Below are 13,822 nucleotides of genomic sequence, written 5' to 3' on the forward strand. Positions count from 1 at the left end.
ATTAATATTTCATAAATTTCATAGGTCAGCCATTTAAACAAGCGCTTGTGGTTGGAGACCCGCGCTCCTGCTCGCTCCCATTAATCATGCTGCTGCTGCTGCTGCTGCTGCCGGGGACACTGGAGAGAGATTGGAGCGAGAGGCAGCCAGTCATAACTAACTGGGTTGCTTTGATTTATGGCTCCTCTGCACAGCGTTGGAAAAGATGCCATTGGGAGCTTAGTGATGGAGATCTGAGTCATCTATCTGTGCTCATCTCTGTCGCCATTCACGTGTCGGCAGGAAGGTATCGATGTTTATATAAAACCGATAACTTTTAATTCGACATGACAGATTTTTCTGATTTTCTTTCGACGTTGTGTGAGTGTGTGGCTTTAAAATAGCAATGCTGTTGTGAGTTACAGTATGACTGCCGCCTCTGACAACACATCTCAATACAGAGTTACAGGCGACATGCAAATAGGTGCTCATCTTATCTAGCTCTGCCTCTCGTGCAAATGACGGTGAAATGATGCGGGAGAATGAAAGAGATGCTACTACAAACACAAACTTTGGGGGAAAAGCGCAGGAGAGAGATGTACTATGGATAAGCGAGGCATTGCAGGCAGAGGGAAAGTTTGTATTTGATTGTTTTTAGATCAGTGCAGCGATTTTACACTGAACATGTATGCTTAACATCCCCACGGCAATAATGCAGAAAATTGCAGATTTTGATCTAAAAGGATTCCCTGGCAGCCAGGATTGAGTGACGTGACGCCTTCCCCTCTCTCCCTTTGGCTGTATTCATGTATTCATGTTTGCTGATGTATACACGGTGTATGTATACACATATAAAACACTTAACTCCAAGTGGCCTCACTTGTCAGTTCAGCCATCCCCTCCCCCTAACCTCCTCTCATGCCTCTCTACAAAGATCAACCTGATTTATTTCACATTTCCCTTATTTCTTGTGATGCACAATCTCACTGCTCTACCTCTCTTTTTCTTACTCTCTCGTTCTCTCTCTCTCTATCCCTATCCTTCCTCTCTAAATGTATCTCTCTTTTGCCTCTCCTACCAGTCTCTTTCTGCGTCCTCTCTAACTGTCTTCTTCTATCTCCCCTCTCCCTCTCTCTCTCTCTCCCTGTAACTCTGGCTCTCTCTTCTCTCTTCTCTCATCGCTCTTCTTTCTTCTCGCTCATGTATATATACACATAAAAATCACTTAACTCTGCGAGCCTCACTTGTCAGCTCAGTTGTCAAGCTGAGGAATAGGCCCCATTCTGTCCCCTGTGGCACACATGAATTAGTCCTCCCTCTCGAGATCCACACACTCCGATTGGCCCTTCAACATGAACGAGACGTGAAGAACCTTGCTTCTTTCATCAGTGTCCTTGTGCCGCTCACAGGTTTTGAAAGACCAAAACCAACTTTTCATCAGAAGAGTTAACTTTTGTAGAGATATCTCATTTTATTCTTCCTTGAGGCCGGGAATATCCAGGATATATATTCCAAATATCGAAAAGTAGGTTTGTTTGCGCATGTGCATGTGCGTGTTCGTGTGGGGAAAAAAACGACTTGCAAGGCAGCCCTATGGGGAAATGTACATCAAAGAACAACAATCACACACTCACAATCACACACATGCACGCTTTACTGATGTACGTGTGTGTGTGTGTGTGTGTGTGTTTGTGTTGCCATCCCTCACCCAGTGTGCGTGTGTGTGTGTCTGTTGCCATTCCTCACTGTGTGTGTGTGTGTGTGTGTGTGTGTGTGTGTGTGTGTGTGTGTGTGTGTGTGTGTGTGTGTGTGTGTGTGTGTGTGTGTGTGTGTGTGTGTGTGTGTGTGTGTGTGTGTCGCTGTCCCTCACCCAGTGTGTGTGTATGTGTGTGTGTGTGTGTGTGTGTGTGTGTGTGTGTGTGTGTGTGTGTGTGTGTGTGTGTGAGGGCAGAGTGTCCGGTACCACAGATGGTCCGGGATCACCCACCGTCTGCAGTCGGCGGGGGTCCAGCGGGGCGCCAAGCAACTGAAACTAGAGCAGGACCCTCGGCCCTCCCCACGCACCCATCACCCCGTCACATGACTCTTAAGTCATGCTCTTTGTTTCACCACCCAAACCAGGGTCATGTGGTCTCCCACGCCGCGATGGGATTGCAGGAATCAGTCAGTGACCCAACACGGAGCACATTCCTTGTCTCAATGCCCTGGCCATTTAAATCCCTTATTTGAATATATTTCTTTAATAATGGCAGTGTCTCTCGGAGCTGTTAATGTAATTTGGAACCTTATATTAGAGATTACAGCACAAAATTTAGGTTTTTGGTATGACCTGGTCGATGTGTCTGCCGACGCTAATGGGCCGGCAGGCCTGCTGTGATTGGTCACTCGTCGCGCCACTGTGACTCATCGGGGCCAATGAGAAACCCCGGTATGTTCCTTTGATGTAGCTCTTCAGGGCTGCAGCACATTACTGATTTGACGGACGATTATTGCGACGATGATCACAAGTGGCAGGCCAGGAGCGGACACCTGCACTCTTGCCGAGGCGCTCTGTTTTGTCAATCAGCGAAGGAAATATACACCAGCCAAGTTCAGCTCCCAATTTATTCCGAGCTGCAGGCTACTGGTAATTATTGTGATTGGAAGTTGAGTCCTCTCGAGATTACTAATTGAATTACGTGGTCTTGTATTTGAATTAACTCCTCCTAGGGAATTTATCGGATCTGCTTCAAAATTCGTCAGTACACTTGAATAATGTTGCTGAATGAACGCTGTGCTATTTTTGACTGTACGTAGAAGGGCGTGTCCGTGGCGTACTGTCAAAGTTGGCCATTTTGAATTATTCCGTGGTCTTGTATTTGAACGAACAAACTCCTAGGGAATTTATCAGATCTGCTTCAAGTTTTTTCTGTACAGTCAGAAAATGCTGCTGAACCAACGCCGTGCTATTTGTGACTGTACGTATGAAGGGCATGTCCGTGGCGTGCCGTCAAAGTTGGCCATTTTGGGTCTTTTTCGCCTTGTATTTGAACAAACTCCTCCTAGTTCTTCTTCTTATTATTATTTTTCACGTCTTCGACTGCATTTTTCCCCCCCTGAACATATACGAAAACTCATTTTTATTTGGCACGTTTGTGGGGACATATCTCGCCACCGGTTTTACCTACACTCATGAAACTTTGCACACACATGCATATCCTCATGCTGAACAAATTTGTCTCTTGGACTGAACCCTTCCGGTAGCCATATTTTCCGCCATTTTGAATTTAGTTAAAAACAGTAAATTCCCCAAGGATCCCAGGTTTTTCGACTTTGACAAAAATCATTTGGCAGATATAATCTATGGCCCATTATCTTCAATCTGACATAAGGATTAGTCTGTACAAAAACCCAGTTTTTTCACTCAATGGTGCTGTAAAGTTTAAAGCACCATTGAGTTCTAAAAGCGGAGTGGTTTAAACCATGAAAATAGTTAATTGCTCATATCAACATCAAGTTGGACTCCTATGATGTTGACCCCAATACAAAAGTTGTTCAGAATCAAATTCTGAACAAGATAAAGTCAACATTTTTTCAAGTGGGGCGTGGCATCGAAATAGGCGTGGCCTGTCACTAAAATCGCCACAGTTCATAGACGCAATGTTTGATTTGAGCGGGACCAACTTAGTGGCCGTTGGGGACCAAAGTTCCAACTGCTCAAGTAAAATAAAGTCGAAAAACAACATGGCCGCCACAGGCTCTGGTGTCAGGGTAAATCACTCTGCGGACACCGTAATAGTTTTGAATATGAAATTCACAGGACACGTGTAGACTGGTGCCGGTAGCTCACCTACCAAAAATCGTGTTTCTCATGTGTGTAGCGCCCCCTACAGGAACTTTAAAAAGCAGCCCCTGTGCCACGTTTCACCAATATGTATGAAACTCGGTAGGCATGTATAAAGTCCCATGACCTACAGAAAAGCCTCTTGGACCCATGCCCCAAACCCCACAGGAAGTCGGCTATTTTCATTTTTAATTTTCACTCTCGGCGGCCATTTTGAAAAAAAAATCACTTTTTTGCCTTGTATTTGAACTAACTCCTCCTAGGGAATTTATCGGATCTGCTTCAAAAGTCAGTACAGTCAAAAAATGGTGCTGAACCAACGTTGTGCTATTTGTGACTGTACGTTGAAGGGTGTGTCCGTGGCGTGCCGTCAAATTGGCCATTTTGGGTCTTTTTCGCCTTGTATTTGAACAAACTCCTCCTAGGGAATTTATCCAATCTGCTTCTACATTGGTCAGCGCACATGTTACGACGGCACGTGACGCGGTCGCAAGCCGGTGCTCGTTAATACTTATACTTTGCCATGTGAGACATTGTCATGTCATGTAATCTTATAAACAGACAAGCAAGTCAAAGCGCTGACAAAAAAGAATCAAATAATATACAAATATCTATCGCAGGACGGTACTAAGCCTGTCCAATCATTTCACATGGCCCGAATACAATGATTGGACGGCCAACTTTCCTGTCTACCTTCCTACACGGCTACCTGCACATACTCTGCTCTCTGCACATACTCTGCTCTCATTGCACATGGAGTCTTCCACAAGGCCAGGCAGACCTAGAGCTGAAGCTAGCGAGCGAGATAACTGTTTTGTGAGAGTGGTTTTGGAGGGAGGCATGAAGGGAGGGTTTGGTTTTTTTCGGTTGGATACTTTATAAAATCAAGCTTATTCTGGCTGGTTGCTTGAAATTGCCTGCCCTAGATTTGTACTCAGTCCACTCATTTTCACTGCTTCTTTTGTCACAACTCGACCTTTAACTCAGTTACGTGCTTTGTTCACTGGATGCACTGCGGCGCGAGTCCTGAAAGAGAGTTATATATATCAGACACATCTCCACACTCAGGGTGTGCGGCAAAATCACAGTAATTCATGTTGCAGCCATTACCCCTGAGGTGACAGCGTTGTTGCCTCACAATCCTGTTTCTCTCACTGTTTGCTACCGGAAAGCAGAAAGCTCATATTGATCAACACCTGCTGAGCGAGGAGTCTTTTTGCACCTTACGTAGAGTGCAAACAACAATAGCAAATAACGGAGGAGATGTGCTTTCTGCTACAAGGGGGAAGGCACTGGGGATTTTAATGGCCACCCTCAGTCCAATAACAGTTGAGTGGAGGGCAGGGTATCCCAAGCTCCACTCTTCTTCCCCAGAGACCCTCTTTTTCACATATTGTTCCTATCCATCGTCGTATCTCTGCGGGGACTGCTGCAGCTTTTTTTGGGGACAGCCTTACCTTATCCTGGTTGTGACTGTCAGAGCATCGACGTTAGAACAGATTGCTGTTACTTTCGTCTTTGGATACAAACGGATCGTATTTTCTCAAAGGTTCGCTCCGTCTCAAGTAAACACATTGTCAAGCACATTTGTGTGCTTGACTCTAGAACTCTTGCTTCAGAGACGGTACAAGACCCCCCATCCCCACACACACACACAAAAAAACACACTTTAATCAACAACCCAACCCAAAGCCATTACTGAGCTCTACAGAAGCTCCGTAATCCTCCCGTTGCAGACGATGGCGCCTGTCCGGTTCCGTTACCCATGGTGGTCCACCGGCGCCTTGTGTGTGTGTGTGTGTGGGTTGACTCCGCACATGGAGATAACGGGGCTGGAGTGGTGGAGCGCAGCAGAGCCCTCACACACGCCCGTCACAATGGGTGCGACCGCCAGCTCACTGTGCTATCAGCGATGGCTGATGACACGAGCACAGCTGCCTTCCACAACCACTGCTTTAGCGTTTGCATAATCCCAGGGTCCTGCAAAGCAAATACCAATTACCGGCTGGATGAATCCCACCGCACAAAAATACAGAATCTGTGGATAAAAAAGCAGCACTGATTAGTTTCACACCTGTCGACGCATACTAACAGAACCAACAGAAAATGCTTTTATGAATTTGAATCCTTGCATAAGTGAAAATGAAAGAATCATAAAAGGTAATTTGAAAAATAATTGAAGCAAGGTCGTGGGTGTGCAAACAGAGAGAGCTGCTCTCAGAGTACAGGAAGGAAACAAGCAAAAAAACAAGAAGACTGTACCTGGGTGGGGTAGCTCTTTTGTTTATCCTTCAATCTACCTCCTCCCGGTTACCCTTGACTTTGTCGGAGTACACACACACACACACACACACACACACACACACACACACACACACACACACACACACCTCGTCCCTCCCACTGTCCTCCCCCTGCCAAGGGGCAAGGCAAACAGACGGCCCACACGCACAAGCACACACTCTCACAAGCGCACACACAAACAATCACACACTCTCTAGCCTGCCAGCATTACGCCAGTCTGGGTCCAGATGTCTGTCTCGGATCTGGTGGACTCGCTGCGCTCCTCCAGAGAAAGAAAAGTCTCCTTGGCCGCACTCAGTCACACAGGCTCATTATCCAGCTCAGCACCAGTGCTCCAGGTCCGGGTCTGCCACTATGAAACCGCTGGCCTTGACCCAGAGCAAGCACAAACACTTCAAGAGCATCATCAGGGGCGGACATTGGCTCAGGAGGTAGAGCGGGTTGGCTGGTAACCGGAAGGTAGCGCGTTCGATCCCCGGCTCCTTCTCGCTGAGTATTGAGGTGCCCCTGAGTGAGACGCCTCACCCTGACTGCTCCCGACGAGATGGCTGTCGCCCTGCATGGTCGACTCTGCGGCCGGTGTGAGCCAAATCCCCCAAACGTAAATGTAAATGTAAAATCATCAGAGCAGAATCTGATAGCCTCCGCGTTTTCTTAATGCACGTTCCTCGTGCATTTTATGCGTTATTGAATAATTTGTCCCCCACTTCCGGCCATCAAACACACCCATCTTTGTGTTGCAAAATCGTTTTCCACGTGGAAAACTTTGGTGACATAGAAATACCGTTATCTACGTAAAAGAAAATATGTCATTATCAGCCTGGGCTTCACCGAACCTCATCCTCCTCTCCCTCCCCTGGTGGATGAAGCAGGCGACTGTGGCTGTGGCAGGTTCGCCCTGCTACCTGCTTTTTAAACTACTTTTCCCCTCTCAGTGAGTGCTCCTGGGGTATTCCTTTGACACATCGGTACCATATCGTTCCCGCTGGTGGCTAATGTTTCCGAATATTTGAGTCGAGTACGATATGTCCTTCTACCCAGCCGTCTATCCATCATGTAAGAGTGCTTTTCCAATTAGACTGGCGCTAGCAACGGTGCAGGCAGAGCCGTTCAGCCATCCCCTCTCCCTAGCAACCTCCTCTCATGCCTCTCCACAAAGATCAACCAGATTTTTTTCATATTTCCCCCATTTCCTGTGATGCACAATCTTACTGCTCTACCTGTGCTCTCTCTCTCTCTCTCTCTCTCTCTCTCTCTCTCTCTCTCTCTCTCTCTCTCTCTCTCTCTCTCTCCTCCCCCCCCCACACACAGGGACCAGTAATGGCTCGGTGCTGGTGTACAACTTGACCAGTGGGCTCCTGCATAAGGAGCTGAGTGTCCACTCCTGTGAAGTCAGGTAGGAGACCATGTTCTCTGGGCTCATGCACACACACACACACACACACACACACACACACACACACACACACACACAGGGGGGAACTCATTAAAGTGCTGCTGATCGAAACCACAACCTTGTATTTTACTTTTGGGTCAAACGATTTTTCCATATTTTTCCCTTCATTTTATTTCCAGCGATCCCATTTTTTATTGGGAATAGCCGGGTGCGATAAGCCCGATTGCCAGGGTAACGGAGCCCTACCTTTTTAAATAACCCATTCGGGGTTTGTGAATACATTGGCAAGTGCTTTTTGTTTGTCGCATTAAAATCGTTTATTTGATTTAATTTATATGTTAATGGGAAGTATGGATGAGCAAGCTTGACCGTTGAAGCAGCCTCAGCCTCTGTGTTCAGGGATTCACTCCATCACTGTAGCCCAGCAGTGGCTGCGGTTTCATCCACAGCAACAATACCCGGCCTTAAAGCGGCCATCTTCTCACAAGATCATGTCGGGCCCCTCACGCACAATTAAAATACTGATGTTATTTTTAAGTTATCGCTGGCTATTCCTATTACAGGTTTGTGTAAATGCATCCAGCATTGTTGACTCTATTTCCTTTTCATTCTGTAGTGGACTACTCATCACAAGGAGCGTTAATTGCGGCCACTGCGGTGTGTTTCTGATGTTCGGGTTAATTGCAGTTTGTGTTTGACAGTCCGTTCTCAGCGGGGCCCCGTGTGTGAAGAGGGGCCATGCACCCCGGGCCCCATTAATTACAACTCTTAGAAGCGCCGGGGCCGTTTCACTAGGATTAATTAAGCGTGAGATTGAATCAATTAGGCCATAAAAAAAGATTGATTAGGAGAAAACACACCGTGCATCGCCACGAAAGCCGATAAACACAAACACAGGGAAACTTTCACGAGCAGGCCCGAAAGTTTGTGTATCTGTCGTGTGTGTGTGCTTGCGTGTGTGTTTTGATTTTGTGTGTATGTCTATCCCATCAGACACTGCAGCTTGCCCTCCATCTGCCTCTTGGCTCCCAACACCATGACCAATGCGACACCGGCGCAACTGCATGGGGGCTGTGGTGGTGGGGGTGGTGTTGGCAGCTCCATTGTCTCTCGCTCTCTCGCTCTCAATCTCTCGCTCTCGCTCTTTCTCTCTCTCGCTGTCGCTCTCTCGCTGTCGCTCTCTCTTTGTCTCTATCTATCTCGCTCTCTCTCGCTCTCAAATCTCTCGCTCTCTCTCGCTCTCGATCCCTCACTCTCGCTGTTGATCTCTCTCTCTCTCTCTCTCTCTCTCGCTTTCTCTCGCTCTCTCTCACTCTGTTTCTCTCGCTCCCTCTCTCACTCTCGCTCTCTCTCACCTTTTCTCTTACCCTTTCTCTCCTCAAAAATGCAATATCTAAATATTACATAGCAACTTGAGGATTTGCAGACACCAACACAAAGAAATGTTTGTTCATTATTGACTAGGTTTCCAAACAGCTGCTGAGCTGTACTGTCAGTCTGTGCTATATGCACTACAACAAGTACAACATACAGTACAATGTTAAAAAGCTGTGTGTGCTCATGGCATGCATGCATACAGCGAGTGTGTGTTTTGGGCCGTATGGTAATTAACCTGGCGGCCTCTGGCCCACCCAGACATGCCCAGGGAGGCTGGGATAATTAGCATCTCATTTACATCTGGTGAGGAAATTGACTAATTAATCATGGGGCTATTTTGCATCTCATTACGGTACGGTGCCTTGCTCCCTGATCCGGGCCCACTTCCCAAATAAGTTCACTGGTCATGGCAGGACGTGTGATTATGTATGCGCAAACTTTAAATGTTTGCTTTGATGATGTTAATGGATGCAGTGCAAGTGTGTTTTTCTGATTTATTTGGTGTGCGTGTGTGTGCGTGCGCCTGTGTGTGTGTGTGTGTGTGTGTGTTCGATTTCACAGGGGGATAGAGTGGGTCAGTCTCACCAGCTTCCTGTCCTTCGCCACTTCCAGCCCCAACAACATGGGCATGGTGCGCAATGAGCTGCAACACGTAGACCTCCCCACTGGTGAGTTCAAGCACGCACAAAAATATACTCGTTTATATATTGCACTCTTTCTCGGTCCCTCTCCCCTTCTGTTGCAGTTGTTTTTTTCTCTCTCTTGTTCACCTTCTCTCGTTCTCTCTCTCTCGTTCTCTCTCTCTCTCTCTCGTTCTCTCTCTCTCTCTCTCTCTCTCTTTCTCTCGTTTTCTCGTTCTCTCTCTCATTCTTGTTCTCTCGTTCTCGCTCTCTCTCTCTCCCCCTCTTCACGCCTCATGCACTCTGTCGCCCGAGTAGTCTCTTCAAACGGAAGTCTCAAGGCCACTAGCTTTTGTGAAAGTGATTTGCGTCAAAGCAGCAGTAGGGCGAGGCATTGAGTCAAAGAGAGAACAGAAAAGGACCATTTTATGGAAGGGAAACGGCACGATAATGCCATTTGTATGAGATACTGAAACATACACAGCCACATTATTCCATTACTGAGTGGGCTAGATGAAATGGTGGGGACATTACTTTCTTAATGGAATAGGAAATGAAAGAATCCCAGAGGTAGGGTTGTAAAAGTTCCACCACAACCTCAAAATATGCCTTCAACAACTGCTTCACATGCAGGGAAGCAACTAAAAATTGCATTTTTTGGGTACATGTACAATATGTTTCCCTCTGCACAAATGTTCAGCTTGAGGCTTCGTATTGCTGTGAAATAAGCCCAGGGACTCTAGAGGTGGTAATCTCCCTCCCTGGTGGGCTTTGTGCCCAGTAAAGAGCCTGAAGAGCCAATTTATAGCCACCCTACCTGTCAAACCCCCGAGTTCGCTTCAAGCCAATATTCAAAATGTTTTTTTGGAAGTCAGTAGCCACGTAGAATGGAATTCCTGTTCCCTCTCAGAGAAGCTCAGCCATTCAGGTAGAATCCATTGAAAAGATCCCCCCATACGATCGAGGGAAAAATACAGTATGCTGAGAACAGCCCCTGACTTTGAAAGGGGACCGTGGCAATGGCTTCTCACAACAATAAGTAATTACTTCACCTTTGTTATTTTCACAAGCCACTTTAACAGCAGTAGCCTTTTTGAAATGACCCAAAGCAAGGTCGGAGGCAACACACACTCTCCGAGCACAGGTGTCATGTGGTCTTTCTTCATATACTGATGTTTATCGGGCAGTCAGGGTCAAGCCTTACGGCCAGGCAGGAGTCGTCTGGTTGTGATCTCTGGGTGACTTTCTGCAAACACCAGAGGCAGTTTTTCCCTCCATTTCAATTGCAATCTCAACAATAACGCAGTCATGTTGTAATGCACAGAAAATAAGTTTGCCAAATATGAAGTGGTACTCTGTAGAAGAGAAGAGGTTGTGTGACTGCACAGGTTAATTACTTTTATTTTATTGTTCATAGCTTTCGTTAAGCCAAGGATGTCGGTCTTTAGATGATCCGACACTATCAAAGTTAACAGTCTGCCACCTCAACTTATGTTAACATCCCTCATTTCCCCCTGCAGGCATGTCTTCCACCAAGTTCAGTCAGTTCACTCCTGTTCGATCTTGAGTCTTATTCCATGGATATGTTGTGCGTATGTGTTCATACGTGTCCGGTCTGGCCACAATGGACACCTGCTTGCACGTGGTGCATTGCAGTGCACACTTAAGCACATAGCTCCACCACACACCGCACCAAATCCTTTGTGACCTACCTGTGTGTCCAAGAGATGGCTGTGATATGGTTTGGGCTGCTGTTCCGATCGAGGGAGGACGGTGGAGGGTTGGGGATTTGGGGGGGTATATCGGGTGTAATTGAGTCTATGTAATCAGGGCATTTCGCCTCTGTGCCGCTTTGCTGCACAAATGGAGGCGTGGAAGGGGCGAAGAAGAGGGGCCTCATTAAGGACTAGTGAACCGGCCCTCACCTCGCCCAACAGCATGGTTACACACAATAAACACTGTGCCTCGCTCGCTCACACACACAAGCACGCACGCACAAACGCAGACGCACACACATGCACATGTTTTCCAAATCTGCAGAAGGTTCAGGGTTTTAGTGAATCTTGAATCTGTATCATCTCTAATTACTCACGGGCACATACTCACCCATCAGTAGACAGACAACGTGGTGCCTGTCACGGCCCCAAGGAATACTGTACCATTTAAACATTTTTGTTACAGCTTCACGCCTGCATTTGGCGCTATGTGTCAGTATTTGGGTTGTGGGTAGTTGCGTATTAAGATGTGGCTTATACCACAGGCTTGTTGATGGTGTTTTGAAACATACAACCCATTCTTAACACTCATTTACATTTACATTTAAATTTAGGGCATTTAGCAGATGCTTTTATCCAAAGTGACTTACAATAAGTACATTTGTCATAAGAAGTGAAACAATATATCGCTGTCAGTACAGTAAAGACATTCATAGAACCAAGTGCAAATACTAACAATCACCAGGCTAACCCCATTCCCCGTATACAGCAGTGGCCGCTGTATACGGGGAGCTACTGCAGATGCTACACAACTAAGTACATGCTACACAACATATATACACAACACAATTAAGTACATGCTACACAATTAAGTACAATGAATGAATACAACCTGCATTAAGTGCATTCATCAGGTGCCAGGACGTAGAACAAACAATAGTGCAACAGACAAATAAGGGACTGAATGTCTATGTAGAGTCTAGGTGAACTCTGAACAGGTGGGTTTTGAGTCGTTTGCGGAAGCTGGTGAGCGAAAGCTGCAGCTTATAGAAAATTATAGAGGGGCTTATAGAAAATGCAGCTGTATTTTCGAACAATATGGTACACACACATCGTATGTACACACACACACACACACACACACACACACACACACACACACACACACACACACACACACACACACACACACACACACACACACACACACACACACACACCTGGCTCCTGAGTTTTCTAGTGTAGTAGGCAGACATCGCGGTCCTCTCCAGACAGCCGTCATGGCTAACTAGTATCTCTCTCCGTACATCAGCTGGCACAACATCAGCAACAAGCAACAACAACTGTTTGATTTGGGTGCATTTGTAGTTGGATTTCTGTTCACCTTAGCCGGGAGTCCTCTGCAGCGCTCCCTGCTGGCTCAGTGCTCTTGAAGTCTGCCTGATACACCTGGAGGGGCTGCACGCACTTGTCAGAGAATTAGATCTGGTGGAATCATCTTCTACAGTAGCTTTTCTCTCTCTCTCTCTCTCTCTCTCTCTCTCTCTCTCTCTCTTGTTCTCTGTCTATCTTGTTCTCTGTCTATCTGTCTCTGTTCCTCTCTCTCGTTCTCTGTCTGTCTGTCTCTCTCTTGACTCTCCTGTCTGTATGTGTCTGTCAGTGTGTTTGTGTTTACCGAGGTTCAACCCAAATCTCTCGCTCTCTGTGTTTCCCAGGCAGGTGCTTTGCATTCCGAGGTGAGCGAGGCACAGACGAGCCAGCCATTGAGATGATTAAAGTGTCTCATCTCAAGTGAGTAGCTCGTGCACCATCCAGCCATGCATCCTGCCTTCACCTGCTTCTTACACGTGCATGCACACACGTACACACACACACACACGCACACACGTAAACCCACACACACACACACACACACACACACACACACACACACACACAACATAAACACGCACACACACACATGTACAAACACCTGCAGATGCATACACACTCACCCTTCCTAAAGTTTGTTGGCCCAAGGTCATTATCAGCCTCATACCTTCCCCCCCATTTTATGCCCTCCAGGTTTTTTTATTCATGTTGCCACGGTGATGCCTTCAAATCTTAAAAGTCAGATTCTGTGTGTGTGTCATTGTGTGTGTGTGTGTGTGTGTGACTGTCACAGCTGGGTTTGTTGTACGGCTGAAGCCTACACTATTCTCTTGTGTTTACGTCGTGCTGTCAGCCTGAGAAAAAGACGGCTACATTTTCCTTTAATAGGAACGAGTGTAACGGTGTCAACCAGTCTTTAGAGTCCCTCACCGTCCCAGTGCCGGGAGACGAGGACAGGGTTTACCCGGTTTAGGAACCCTCTGTACACTCACTAAATCACCAGCACCCTTCAGTCTCAGGCATAAACGTCGGCACCATGAGTGCAGACTTGGCCTTTGGAGCACCAAGCTAATTAGATTGAGTCGAGGGCCACGGTGTCACGTTCAAGGATGCTTGAAGCTGGATTAAATGGCTCTGGCTTCGCGCTACATTGCTTCACACTCTCTGTATCGACGCCGTCCCGAGTGGCCAGGCGTGGCTGTCTTTTTGTGAGCATTCGCTCTGGGACGAATGTGAT

At 46.9% G+C, this 13,822-nt stretch overlaps 1 protein-coding gene across 1 annotated transcript in view; it reads left to right on the forward strand.

Annotated features, from left to right (window-relative positions):
* The window catches only part of wdr11 (WD repeat domain 11), a 55,107-nt gene that overhangs the window by 21,460 nt on the left and 19,825 nt on the right, over positions 1-13,822 (forward strand). The window contains exons 11-13 of the mRNA XM_084470532.1: positions 7,418-7,502; positions 9,441-9,547; positions 12,930-13,005. Coding sequence (XP_084326658.1) covers positions 7,418-7,502; positions 9,441-9,547; positions 12,930-13,005 — 268 coding nt within the window. The remainder of the gene's footprint in view (positions 1-7,417; positions 7,503-9,440; positions 9,548-12,929; positions 13,006-13,822) is intronic.

This window comes from Micromesistius poutassou (assembly GCF_964030765.1).
Source record: "Micromesistius poutassou genome assembly, chromosome: 7".
In the NCBI taxonomy this organism is placed as follows: Eukaryota; Metazoa; Chordata; class Actinopteri; order Gadiformes; family Gadidae; genus Micromesistius; species Micromesistius poutassou.